Source organism: Lissotriton helveticus, chromosome 10 (assembly GCF_964261635.1).
Source record: "Lissotriton helveticus chromosome 10, aLisHel1.1, whole genome shotgun sequence".
Taxonomy (NCBI): domain Eukaryota; kingdom Metazoa; phylum Chordata; class Amphibia; order Caudata; family Salamandridae; genus Lissotriton; species Lissotriton helveticus.
In genome coordinates, this window is record NC_136071.1 from 355282193 (window position 1) to 355296721 (window position 14529).

Below are 14529 nucleotides of genomic sequence, written 5' to 3' on the forward strand. Positions count from 1 at the left end.
TAAGATATTTGGTGACTGTTGAGTTATTTCTAGGCAATATCCCTGCCTGATTATCTGTAATACCATTTTATCACCTGTTTTGTGTTTTAAACGTGTGTTTTTCCCTGCCCATGATTGCTTCCATTTAACGTGTTGAATTGTGGAATTTGCAGTCCAAAGTCTGTAGTTTATCCCTCTCATTCCTGGTGACAATTGTTTGCAGGGGATTCTGGGTAGGGAAACGTCGGGGGATCCACGAAAGCCATATCTCCCTGGACTCCCCCGGGTCTCTAGTTTTCAGAAATGTGTGGGTTTGGTAGGTTTCCCAAGACGGCTGCCGACCCCGGGACCAAAAACGCAGAATCCCACTATGTATCTGAAAATGACCTGGTTTTGCACGGGGGTGGCACATGAGTTTTTGGTCCTGGGCTTGGCGGGCATCTAGGGAAACCTACCAAACCCACACATTTCTGAAAACTAGGGACCCGGGGGAGTCCAGGGAGGTATGGCTTGCGTGCATCCCCCAACATGTCCGTACCCAGAAGTAAGAGTACGCCTATAGAACTAAGCTACTGCCTTCTTGTCTCTGCATGTAGCAAATCGTACCCACTGGTCACATTTAAAAAGGCAAGATCTATCCGTGATCATCTGGTTCGGAGCCACCTAGATAAAGTACCCCCAAGAAGTAACACCTTGCAAAATATGAGAGGTTTCTTTCCTTGCCATAAGTGTAAGGCATGTAGCAATAGCAAAAGGACGCTCACTTACACTATTCAAGACACTGGTATGATTAGAAAAATCAGTAAATTCATCACCTGTAGCACACCATATGTGGTGTACTGTCTGGTATGCCCGTGCGGGCTAAAATACATAGGCAGCACGGTGCACCCATTCAAAATTCGAATCTTAGAGCACATGAGGGCCATTGATGAGGTGGATCAGGCCTATCCAGTCGCAAGACACTTTGCCGAAGTACATCAAAGCGACCGGAACAAGCTAATGTGCTATGGCTTAGATTCAATTCCTGACAATATCAGAGGAGGTGATAGACTCAAGAAACTTCGCAGACTTGAATCGAGGTATATTATAGATCTACATACCAAAACACCTTGGGGTATGAATAGTGGTGAAGACCTGATGGTACACTTGGGTATTTAAAAGTATGTTTATACTAGCCAATTGATTTGCAAAGATGAAATTAGATTCCCCTGCAATCGATGTATATATGTATATAATTGTAGATGTGTACATAGGAATGGCTTTTGAGATCTGTCAGAATTTTCAGAGTTTTTGAGGATTAACTGCTTCGAAATAATTTTTTGTTTGGATATAAATGATTTATGATTCCCGTAATATGATTTTGTTGAGAATGGGATCATTATGCAGATCTAGGTGTGTCTATGATATAACTAAACATGAATGTTTCTAGAAAACGTTAGTAATATAAAGTATATGTAAATGAGAGAAAAAAGTAAAAATATGGAGAAATATATACATCATAAATTAATTGTCACATTAATTTTGAAGATTTATAAGAATGTATATAATGTACATAGAGCCAGTATTCATTTGTTGACTTACTTTGATAAACAGACTTGGAAAGTGTTTTAGGAAGGATAATGGCCGATCCACTGCTAAATGTTGTTTTGTTATGTTTAATTATCAAGTATGCGGAAATAATGCAAATATAAATAATGTAGTTGTGGGAGGATAACAATAACTTTACATCCCACATTTTAGCGTACTTGTATAATCGAGTGGTTTAACAATGTTATTTAACATCATAACAGGTTATGTAAAGTGATTACACTACAAATGTTTGTACACCACTCTAAGATGGCGCTGAAAAATTCCAGTTGACCAATAGTCCTTCCTTTAATGAGGTGAATATGTTTAAAAACATGTCGATGTCCGGTGGCTACCGACATCGAAAAAGGCTGTGTGCCGAAACGCGAGGGCGTCTGTCTTTGTCTGTTTTGAAGCAATAAAGCAACCCTGGAAATTTGTAAATTCCGTGAGTGCGGGTAATTCTTTGGTACCTGGAGAATCGAGCAGAATATATATATATATATATATATATATATATATATATATATAAATAACTTTAACTGATTCTGGTAGTCGATCAGGGCTACAGTATAGTTTTTATCTAGGCACATGTAGAATAAGATAGTTCAGGTTAACACAAGAATAGGCAGCTGCAGGATTATTTGCACCCTGATCTTTTACAATGATGCTGGAATTAAGTGGTTATAAAGGAAATGTTTTAATTGTATGATTTTCTACACGTGTGTGCCATGATGAATGTTTTATATGGTAAATTGTTATGGTTTTAAGAAACTAAAAACAATCAATTTATATACTTTACTTACCCTAACACCATGCTTAAATAGGTGGAACACTTGTCAAAGCACGAAGCTTGCAATCGCATAGAAACAGGAGATCTCCTTTCTTGAGTTTGTAGTGCCTGTGGCGATGCTGCCAGTGACTAATACCAAGTAGATGTGATCTCTCTATGCATGGTACTACCACAGAAATAGCAGTCACTGAAAACTTGTACAAAATTGATGGCAACTCACCGGCCTCCCTGTGATCACACATCCTTCTCATGCCTGCTTCCTGCACACTCCTTTTTGCAGCAGATGGTTTCACCGCAGTGAAGGGGCTAATGCATTCATTTTCAGAAAAGCCACTCACAACCTTCTGCAGCCTACTGATGGCAGAATAGGAGGGCTCAGCTACAATAAAAGATGGAAAGTGGTCAGCAAATACACATACTATAATTGGTGGCATTTGAATACACACATGGTTGTATGACCATACAAGATAGATAGTGCATATATTATGAAACTAAATACACTAGTTAAAACTGACAGAATTCAATTAAAATCACAATACATAAAAAATCACAGTACATATAGAAAAACAATATATTGAAAAACCTTAAAAGTGGCAAACAGATTGTCTCATATATTGAAAAAAAGAAAACTTAAAAGTGGCAAACAGATTGTCTTGATTGAGACAATGAGTTAGTGCCTGGTTGTATGATCAGGTTCTGTGAGTAGCTGGGTGTGTGAGTAGCTCTATGGATAAGTGAGTTGTTGCCACCAGTAAGTCCCCCACAACGGGGTTGCTGAGACCTTGTCGGAGGCCTGCCGCCTACACAGTGGTTGGGGTTTGGCTTTACTCATAATAATAATATATGTCTAAGCATATGAACCCTGTTTAGCAACATTAGGTTAATGAAAGACACTACAACTAAAACACAGCCATAAAATAATGTTGGTATATAGTAAAAATCTCACCATTCTCGGAAGACCAGCTGGTGTCGTCGCTTATGACAGAGTCCCCAGAACCTGCATTACTGTCATTCAAATCTCGCAGTGGGGAGGCCTCTTGTAGGACAAGGAGAGTGACAGAGGGTTTATAAATCTTTCATCAAAAGTATGACTTTAATAGCAGAATCATTTGTTTTCATAAGCACACCTTTGTTGCCATTATCTACATGTATTAGTATGAGGTAATAGAACTGCTTTTTCGTCTCTTACAGAACACTTTTTGTGTTAACTGCATGTGCTACAATCAAAGACTGCCTTGACTGGTCTATGAGCTAAATGAAACACACAGATAGATAGGTAGGTAATTTCATCCTAAAGTTCAGGAGGGCTAGAAGGACCTTATCAGAATTCAAACTCATGAGACTGAATATGCTGCAATAGCAGCTTCTTAGTGCTTTGTTTTTAAAAGTGCATGTTTACTTTCAGTCCTTGAACCAACAGAACAGTCACTGTAATCTGAACCTTACAATTAATAATGCGCATGCTTAGTAAATAATCATTCAGCAGGGTTTAAGGTTACAAGTATTTTGTGTTTATCGAGAGGATTATGTTGGCAGCTCTCATTGGCATTGCAGGGGCAGGCACTTAGGCCTGTCATAAACGGAATTCACCAGCTTTAAAATGTGAATTCTTTCTATTTGCACCACTGTGCAGTAATGTTTTGGTCTACCCAAAAAACAGATCTAAAAATAATCTTGAGATTAAAAAGGGGGTTTTCACAGGGCCAAATAGGATGTAGGCACAAAACAGAGGGCACAATCAAATAAGGGTCAGTGTCTAGAAAAGAATACCATTCAAACCAAACACTATCATTTACCAACTCCACTTGTCTTCCACTAAAACCACCTCCAAACATTCACGGCCACTAAGGACCTCAAAGACAGTACACCTCTGCTTCCATATTTGCCCAATTTTAGGGAGTTTTTGAACATGTATCAATGTCAAATAATGGAAACAATATTATGATCCAAAAAGCAAAAAAACAACCCTCCCAGGTTGGTTTAGAACGTGTTATGAACATATGATGTGACAGCCAGATGAGACCTATGAAATAACAAATAAGGAATATGCTACTTACCAGTATGCATCTGTTCTTGGCATGTAGGGCTGCTGACATTCATATCTGTGCATAGATCACCGCCTAGTGTTGGGTCCGGATGATTGCACATTGTTGTCCTGGAAGAGTCTTCGAAGTATCACGAGATAGGTGGCTCCTACCTCGGACTACAGTGCGCATGGGCATCCCCTCCATCCTCAGATTGTTTTTCGCCATTGTGTCAGAGATGGAGTATAGTACAGTGATAGATGTCCATGCAAAGAGTGAATGCTACAGCTGCAACAGGCACCAGGGAGGTGGGTGGGCGATATGAATGTCAGCAGCCCTACATGCCAAGAACAGATGCATACTGGTAAGTAGCATATTCCGTTCGAGGCATGTGGGCTGCTGAATTCATATCTGTGCATAAAATGTATAGCAGTATCTCCCTGTGCCAGCTGCAGCAGTCTGAAAAAGAGTTTTGAGAACAGCCTGTCCTACAGCAGCTTGCTGTTTGGAATGTACATCTACACAATAGTGTTTGGTGAATGTATGTATGGTTGACCATGTGGCTGCTCTACAAATTTCATGTAAAGGAATATTTCCTAGGAAAGCCATGGATGCCCCTAGTTTGCGTGTAGAATGCGCCCTAGGGGGAACTGTTAAGGTGCATTTTGCTTTTAAATAACATATCTGAATGCACTTAACGATCCATCTGGCTATACCTGATTTTGAAATAGGGTTGTCTTTGTGTTGCGGTGAGAAAGCGACAAACAGCTGCTTTGTCTTTTGAAATGCTTTAGTTCTATCTATATAGTATAGCAGAGCTCTTTTGACATCTAGAGTATGCAAGGCTCGTTCACCTACTGTCGGTGGATTTTGAAAGAACACTTGCAGTTCTATTGTTTGATTTATGTGAAAATGGGACATCACTTTTGGCATGAATTTAGGGTTTGTTCTGAGAACTACTCTATTTGCATGTACTTGAATGAATGGCTCCTGAATAGTTAGGGCTTGCAGCTCACTAACTCTTCTAAGTGAAGTAATTGCAATAAGGAAAGCCACCTTCCAAGTTAGAAATTGTAGTTCGCATGAGTGTAGTGGTTCAAAAGGAGGTCCCATAAGTCTGGTTAAAACGATGTTCAGATTCCAGACTGGTGAAGGTGGGTGTTTTGGTGGAATTACCCGCTTGAGTCCCTCCATAAATGCCTTAATTGCTGGCACTCTAAACAGTGAAAGGTGTTGCCTGTTTTGGAGGTATGCTGCTAACGCAGCTAAATGTATCCTGATGGATGAGTAGGCTAAATTGCAACGTTGTAGGTGCAGTAGATAGCAAATGATGTTTTGTGTAGAAACATCTAATGGATTTATGTCGTTGTTTCTGCAGTAAATGACGAAACGTTTCCACTTAGCTGCATAACATGCCCTGGTAGTGGGTCTTCTTGTCTCTTTGATAATATTCATGCAGTCTGGAGGCAAGTTGAGGTATCCAAACTCTAGGATCTCAGGAGCCAGATTGCCAGGTTCAGCTGTTGCGGATATGGGTGTTGGATTTCGCCATGGTTCTGAGTTAGAAGACTGGGTGAGAGTCGCAGTCTTTGATGAGGCACCACTGACAGTTCTAGGAACGTTGTGTACCAGGGTTGCCTCGCCCACGTTGGAGCGACTAGTATTAGCGTTAGCGAATGTTGGTGCATTTTGCGTGCCACTAGCGGTATTAATGGAGCTGGGGGAAAAGCGTACGCAAATTCACCGGACCAGTTCATCCATATCGCATTGCTCTGCGACCGCGGATGTGGGAATCTGGCGGCAAAGTACTGGCATTTTGCGTTTTCGTTTGTGGCAAACAGATCTATCTCCGGTTGTCCCCACTGCCGGAAGAATGGTTGGAGCACATTGGGGTGAATCTCCCATTCGTGCATCTGTTGACTGTGCCTGCTGAGCAGGTCGGCTATTTGATTGTCCTTGCCTGGGAGGTGTTCTGCCATGAGAAACATGTTCCTCTGAATGGCCCACTTCCACACGCTTTGAGCCAGGTGCGACAGCTGTGGGGAGTGTGTCCCTCCCTGCTTTTGAATATAATACATAGCTGTCATGTTGTTCGTCCGGATCAACACAGTTTTGTTGCATAAGGGTTTCTTGAACGCTTTTAGAGCTAGGAAGATTGCCATTAACTCCAGAAGGTTGATGTGCATTTTTTTCTGTTGTATAGTCCATAGTCCTTGGACTGTGTAATTCAGGACATGGGCTCCCCAGCCTAGCAGGGATGCATCCGCTGTCATCCCTATCTGTGGGACAGGCTCTTGGAACAGTCGTCCTTTGCAAAGGTTTTGTGAATTCCACCAATGCAGAGAGTTGTATGCACGACTGTTCACCAACACTAGGTCCTTTAATTGTCCTTGAGCCTGTTTCCACTGCTTTGCTAAGCACTCTTGTAGCGGACGCATGTGTAGTCTGGCATGAGGGACTATAAATATGCACAAGGCCATCATGCCTATTAGTTGCATAAACACTCGAGCTGGTAATGAGTGTTGTGGTCTGAATTTTTGGATTAACATCTGTGTAGGAAGGTGGCTACCTGACTATGGTTACCCCAGTTTTTTGCCTGTGTTTAGCTGGTTTTTTGACTTAGTTGACCTGGTTCCCTGCTAATCAGGGCCCCAGGCCATCTGCTCTCTCTGTAAAATGGATTCCATGTACCCTAGGTACATACCACAATTGGAAATTGACTCCTTGTCAGCCCCTGTATAATGCACTAAAGGTGCCCAGGGCATAGGGGCCACCAAGGCCTACCAGGGGCTGCAGCATATCTTTTGCCACCCCTGGCTGGTTCTTAAATTGACACAACTGGCTGATCACTCAGCTGGGGTAAGGCGGTGTAATCACCCCTTACTTAGATATAGTATACCTATATCTAAACCTATATCTGGACACATATTAACCTGTGAGCCACTCCTATGGAAGGCCTCATCAATCCTGGAGGCAGAGTGCGTGGTTTAATGTGAGATGGAGCTCTAGCATGAGCTGAGCCTGTCTGCAGCCGTCGGGAACAACTCCCTAAGCTGTTTCAGGATAATGCCATACCATATACTCTTAAGTGCCTTATAATCCTCGCGGTTATATAGCAACTCTGGTTTGGCTTTATCAAAACATGTCGTGTAAGGTGTCATACGATTTGGAATACTATCCCCTCGCCAGTTCTGGCGACGGGGATAGCATTCCACCCCTCTAGAGGGGTAAGACATGTTACTTTACTTAAATGCGGTTAATTTCTAAAAGGACCTTAGATCCACAAAATGGATGCCTCTGCCACAGACAAGAGTCTGACCCCCTGAAGCTGACCGAAACTCAGCCAAATGGGGCCTGGACAAAGGGTTTCCTGTCGCAGGGGGGTGTTACCACCCTCCAGACAGGAGATAGTGGATTGTAGCAGGGAGGTTTGAAAGAAACCAGACACTGCTTGGGGCGCACAAGGCTGCCCCTTGCATAATCCGGCCAAACCGGTTCTGGGGCACTCCAGCCCTCGTGCCAGGGCGGCCTGGATCAAAGGAAGGGGGTGTATCCACCCACTTCCTGGGTCCCACCCATAGGAGGAGACCTAGCAGGTAATCCAGCCCCCAAAATTAGTATAAGACTGGGAGCAGTGCCAATGCACTTCAGATTATCTGAAGAAACATAAGAAACGAAATTCTGGACCCTTCGACATCCTACTCGACGTAGAAGCCCGAAGAATCTCCCTTGTGGTCAAGGAGTGACCACCCTGTGCAAACAGGCACCATCCAGCCATCGACGTCTGCTTTGTCGCAGTTCCCGCCGGAACTCGAGCGATAGAGATCGACGAGATCAAGCTTGCCTGCCTTCCAACAGCCCGATCCACAGTCCCTGCAGAGCTGAGACCCGTGGAGGCGACCGGAAGCGTGGGGCACGCCATCTTGAATTGACCACGAGACGCTGACCGTGCAGCCCACGAGTGACCCTCGAAGCTGTACACCGGGGTTTGAGAAGCCCCAACCCTGAGCCACTCTTGCATCGAAGTTCAGCCCTCCACACTCGACGAGTGCTGCGTGGGGCCCTTTTGCTCCATTTGGCTCAACGCGTTGGCCCGGTCACTTGCCAGCCGGCTAGTGGCCCCTGTACCGACAAACTTTGAAATTCGACCTGTGAATCTGGTTGCTCCAGATCTGCACCAGCTCCCCTGAAAAGGAGCCCCCACTCTGACCCTCCTGGTTCGAGTGAGAAGCAATCTCCCGGTTCCGCGTGGATTGCTCTTGCCAAGTGTTGTTTGCTCCAAACTTGAAGCCGACTGCGCCGACGGTGAGAGCCCTCGTGGGACAGATCGTGACCCGCTCCTGGACGTCGCAGATGCCCCAGAGCCCACGTGACAGCGGAGAGAAGCTCCTCGACGACCACCTGATTGCGCCCGACATTGCCTGGTTCCGTCCTGGTTCCACCCTGGTCACTGCTGAGTGACCCAGACTCTGTCCCCTCTGCTTTCAGGTACTTTTCGACTCGAGTCCACCCTTGGACTCCACCGAACACTTCTCTTTCACCCTGCCTGCAGCCCTTTCAGCTTCAAGCACCAAGAGCCTGCGTGACGAAACCCGACTCAACTTCGACCCTGTGCACCCGCTTCCTGTGGGTGAGGTAACTTTGCTCCGCCGGTGTTCCCACACTGGTACACATCCCTAGGGTCTGTGTCTTAAGTTTTGTTCCTCTAGGTTCAGCGGAAGTGTCCTTAAACTTTAACTTTGCAACTTTTACGCACCATTGGTTAACATTGGTGCATGCGTGCGCTTTCCGCACTGCTCCCAAATCCCGTGGGCCTCTCCCGACTTCAGCATTGCTTGTCCCGACTGCTCCCAGCGATTCCCTAGGCCTAACCACTGTTCGATTGGTATCTCTTATACCACTTGTTTAGTATATGGTTTGAGTGGCCACCCGCCCTCATCCATAATTGTGCAACTTTGTATGTTTAAACCGTACTTTTGATTTAACGCTTGTGCCCCTTTATTCATAAAGAATACTGGGGATTGTTTTTAGTAATAAATACATATATTTTTATAATATATACTTGTGTGGTGTCCTTTCATTTGATATTACAGGATTGTATGTGGTAAAACAGCTCGCTTAACACGACCTCTTAAGTTAAGCCTTTAGGCTGCTTAGTCCATGCTACCCCTAGGATAGCTTGTCTAACAAGGTTGACTTACAACCTGACACCATAAGGGATTGTTTGGTCTGATAATAGGTGGTTCCAGAATTGGAAAAATCACCTATCAGGCCAACTTCTCACAATCTGCATGCTGTTGATCCGTGCTGTGTTGGGGTTTGCTTTTGTTGCTAGTGTATCTATTGTCGCTCCCAGGTCCTGTTGGACGTGGGAGGGTTGCAGGTGTGACTTTGGGTAGTTTAGCGAGAAGCCTAGACTGTGCAGGAAATGAATGGTGTGTGATATGTGGCTGGCACGTTGCTGGGCCGATGGCGCTTGTATTAGCCAGTCGTCCAGATATGGGTACACATGAATGTGTTGTCTTCTGAGATGTGCCGCCACTGTTGCTAGGCATTTGGTGAACACCCGTGGAGCTGTTGTGACACCGAATGGTAGGACTTTGAACTGGTAGTGTTGTACTTGAATAGTAAACCTCAGATACTTTCTGTGAGCAGGGTGCATTGGTATATGAAAGTATGCGTCTTTGAGGTCTAGAGTTGCTAGGAAGTCTCCCTGACGCAGCAATGGCAAGACTTGTTGTGAGCATGTGGAAATGTTCTGATAAAATGTACAGGTTGAGGGGTCTGAGGTCCAATATTGGTCTGAGAGTACTGTCCTTTTTGGGAATGAGGAAGTATAGGGAGTATACTCCTGTTCCTTGATGTTGGAGTGGGACTGGTTCTATGGCCCCCTTTTGCAGCATACTGATGACCTCTTGCTGCAGTAATGCTATATGCTCCTGTGACATTGGACGGTGTACGGGCGGTATGTTGGGTGGTGTTGATGTGAGTTCTAAGCAATAGCCATGTTGGATAATTTGCCTGACCCACTTGTCTGTAGTGATCTTTAACCACACTGGCAGAAACTGTTGTAGTCTTCCCCCGACCAGTGTTATATGGTCTGGGGGTAGTGCCAAGAAGTTACTGTTTGGTGTTAGTGGAGGATCTATTGGCATTGCCTCCACGACCTCTGCCTTTGTTATTATTTCCTCTGTATCCACCTCTGTTTGTGCTCTTATTGTATGTGAATTGCCTATTTGTTTTGTATATGGAGGATTGCTGCGATGTGTTACCACGCGCTCCTCCTCTATAGTTGGGGGCTACGAAAGGAGCCTCTGTGTTGTTGGGACTGAAGAGCTCCCATGGACTTTGCAGTCTCAGTGTCTTTTTTCATTTTGTCCAGAATTGAGTCAACTGCTGGACCAAATAAAAAATCTGGATTTATAGGCTGGTTAAGGATTGTGGCCTGTACCTCATTTTTAAATCCAGAAATGCGAAGCCATGCATGCCTCCGAAGCAGTACGCTGGTGTTAATAGATCTAGCAGCTGTATCTGCCGCATCTAGAGCGCATTTAATGGAGGCATTGGTGATGAGCTTTCCTTCCTGTATAAGTTCATCTGCCTGGTCTTTGTAGGGCTCAGGTAAGTGTTGGAGACGTTCCTCTACAGTATCATAGTGTGCCCTGTCATATCTGGCCAGCAGGGCCTGAGTATTGGCTATTCTCCATGAGTTTGCTGCTTGAGCTGCCACTCTCTTGCCTGATGCTTCAAAAATTTTTGACTCCTTATCAGGAGGAGTCTCTCCAGTAGTTTAGGAATTAGCACGCTTTTGTGCGTTGGATACTACTAACGAGTCTAAAGGTAGTTGGCCCTTGATGTAAGTAGGGTCTACTGGTGCTGCCCTATACTTTTTTCTATCCTTGGGTTAATAACACGTGCCCTAGCAGTGTCTTTAAAAATGTCATTTGCGTGCTTTAGGACGCCCTTTAACATGGGGAGTGTTTTGACACTTTTTTCTGATATAGCTAGCGTTTCGAATAGAAAATCTTCTTCTACAGCATCTGAGTGCATGTCTACATGATGGTAGGTTGCTGCTCTATCTATTAGAAAGTTAAAAGCCACTGTGGCTTCTGTGGGTGATGGTTTCACAGGGTATACCGTAGGATATGTAATGGGTAGAGTCCCCTCATTATCTGGCTCACCCCCCACCCCATGGTTGTAAATTGGGGTCGGTACAAAAGGGGGTGGTGATGGACAGAGCATCAGAACCAATCAAACACTCACACCCAGTCAAAAGATCTGGGTTTGATCCATCACCGTTCTTTAGCCCACTCTGCCACCCCAGTTCAGACATGGCTACATGCAAATCAGTCTGACCCTGTGCCTCATGGGAACAGTCCAGCCCGAACTGCCAAGCCATGTCTTCCCTGGACCGGAAACAAGCTTCTGGGGACCGGTTTCTGGCATTCCAGCCGTCTTCAGCCCTGCTTGCTTGAATCCAGTGGCAAAGTGAGCAAGGGACTCGCGTCTGAGCATACCCTGCCACACTTATGGCGGCCAAAGCGGTACAAAAGGGGGTGGTGATGGATGGAGCATCAGAACCAATCAAACACTCACACCCAGTCAAAAGATCTGGGTTTGATCCATCACCGTTCTTTAGCCCACTCTGCCACCCCAGTTCAGACATGGCTATATGCAAATCAGTCTGACCCTGTGCCTCATGGGAACAGTCCAGCCCGAACTGCCAAGCCATGTCTTCCCTGGACCGGAAACAAGCTTCCGGGGACCGGTTTCTGGCATTCCAGCCGTCTTCAGCCCGGCTTGCTTGAATCCAGTGGCAAAGTGAGCAAGGGACTCACGTCTGAGCATACCCTGCCACCCTTAAACCCAGATCAGTTGACTGGGGGTGAGTGTTTGATTTGCTCAAACGCTCCGTCCATCATCCCCTTTTGTTTCGCTTTGTAAATTGGGGTCCACATATGGGTCTTGTGGGTATCCAAAACCCCCTTCTGCATCCTGATCCTCATCTAAGTTGTGGTCAGAGCGTGCAGGTGAGTATGGGGCATGTGGAATAGAAGGCATAGCAGGAGAGATAGGTTGAAAAAGAATAGGAGAGGTAGCACAGTCCTGTTTCTTTTTGAGAGAAATTCTAGAAAAGTCTTCTGCAGCAACTGGTCTTTTCTCTTTTGTATAAACAGTCACTTTCCCAGTATTTGGGTCAATATATATCTTGGATTGATCTTTTGTTTAGGGGTCTGGATGGATGAGCTCCTCCTCCACAGTCTTTTGCTTTGGCGCCGATGTCTTTGGTTTGACCTTTTTCGGGTCGATTCCTTTGTTTGCTTCGACTGTTTTCGGTGCCTGTGGTGTTTTTTGCGGATGTCCGGCCGGTTTTGGTGGTCTGATATCCTTTATAGGTTTCACCACTTTTGTTGGACCGAGCGACTTCGACGGTTCGTCAACTTCTTTTGGCTTTAGAGGTGTTTTTGGAGCCTGTGTTTTCATCTCGATGCCCCTCTTCGGATCAATGGGCTTCGGCTCGACGTGTTTGTTCTGTGGAACCTTAGGTTTCGATTTCGGTTCGATGACCGCTTTGGGCGTAGCCCTTTTGTCTTCGGTGACAGGCTTTTTCCCTTTTTCCACTGTCGAAGTCGATTTGGTCGATTCGTCGGCCTTTGGCTTCGAATATTTTTCGGGTATGGTGGCCTTCGGATCGGCGCCCTTTGGTTTTGTGGCGCTCGGTTCGACAGCGTTCGGTCCGAAGACGGTCGTGTCGATTAGTTTCGGTATGGCAGGGCTATAGAACCAGTATTTTGATCTTGGCTAAGGCCTGCTGGCGATGCCTCGACCTGAGTCTCTGATATAGGTGTAGTGTCTATATGGGGCGGTGTACTCACGGTTCACCCCTCGTTGTCATCGGAGTCGTCTTCGACAGCTACGATGTCATTTTCATACTCCTCAATATCGACGTTTTCCTCCTCTTCGTCGATATAGTATTCGGAGTCGTGCTCGGAGTACTGGTCCTCTTGATCAGAGTCTTCGGCGCGTACTAGTTCTTCCTCATCATCGAAGATATTCTCGGGCTCCGGTGCCGACCTCTGCATTTCTTGCCTCGCCGCTCGCCGATTCCGAATAGTCTTTTTGGGTCGGAACTGGGCACAAGCTAGACAATTATCTTCATTATGATCTGGGGATAGACATTTGTTGCACACTGGATGCTTATCTGTGTGCGTGAACTTCGAGTTGCACTGCGGGCAGTACTTGAATGGACTTTGTTCCATCGACCATCGGTCCACGTGGCGTCGAGAAGGCCTAACGGCCCGATTCGACGACCGGAGTGCAAACAAACGTTGAAGAGAAGTCCTTTGGTACCGATCGAAACAATACCGACGCAAGCGAAGGCCTTTTGGCCTTTTAGAAAAGTTTTATTTGATTCCGAACTTGGAGCGCTGGAAGGTACATACGAACCCAATGGCGGGAAAAAACAATCTGAGGATGGAGGGGATGCCCATGCGCACTGTAGTCCGAGGGAGGAGCCACCTATCTCGTGATACTTCGAAGACTCTTCCAGGACAACAATGTGCAATCATCCGGACCCAACACTAGGTGGCGATCTATGCACAGATACGAATTCAGCAGCCCACATGCCTCGAATATACATTTATAAACTGCTGGCATCTTTAAACTGATATACTTATTGACACTTCACATAGACAGACAAGAGTGCTTCAAAAATAGGTCTGCACTTTAATCAGTATTGCTGTGAGTCACACGCAGTCCTCAAAGCGAACTGCAGAGTGAAGAACTCCCATTCATACCGTTAAAAAAAGCAACCTGACTTCTTCTTATTGGCCTTTTATCCACCATTCCTCGTGCAATTTCCTGCATTGTTCGGCTCGACGCGTTGCTCTCGGAAACTGGCAGGTGGCGGGTGAGCTTCATCAGGCCATGAAGGTGGCTGTTGCCACTGGCATCACCTAGGCAAACAACAAGAAAGATTGCTTTCAAAATACATCAACAATAGAAAACAGAAACACACAGCAAAGGTGTTGCTTCCAAAGGAATATACAGATTGCAGTAACCCTTCGAATTATCACATTGTTTTGCTGAATTAAACTGGTTGTGTATTATAGAGAGCAAAATACAAGACAGATTGAAGAAAATTGTCTCAACTGATCGACAGGTAAT

The 14529-nt window shown here is 45.3% G+C and overlaps 1 protein-coding gene across 8 annotated transcripts in view; it reads right to left on the minus strand.

Moving 5' to 3' along the window:
- Positions 1–14529, minus strand: part of LOC144783823 (uncharacterized) — a 982913-nt gene that overhangs the window by 137569 nt on the left and 830815 nt on the right. For all 8 annotated transcript variants that reach the window (XR_013601608.1, XR_013601607.1, XM_078662569.1 and 5 more), the window contains 3 exons: positions 14160–14318; positions 3285–3374; positions 2559–2717 (listed from right to left, as the gene is read on the minus strand). Coding sequence is in view for 6 of the 8 variants with exons in the window: in XM_078662569.1 (XP_078518695.1) it covers positions 2559–2717; positions 3285–3374; positions 14160–14318 (408 nt within the window). In the remaining 2 variants the exon portion in view is untranslated. The remainder of the gene's footprint in view (positions 1–2558; positions 2718–3284; positions 3375–14159; positions 14319–14529) is intronic.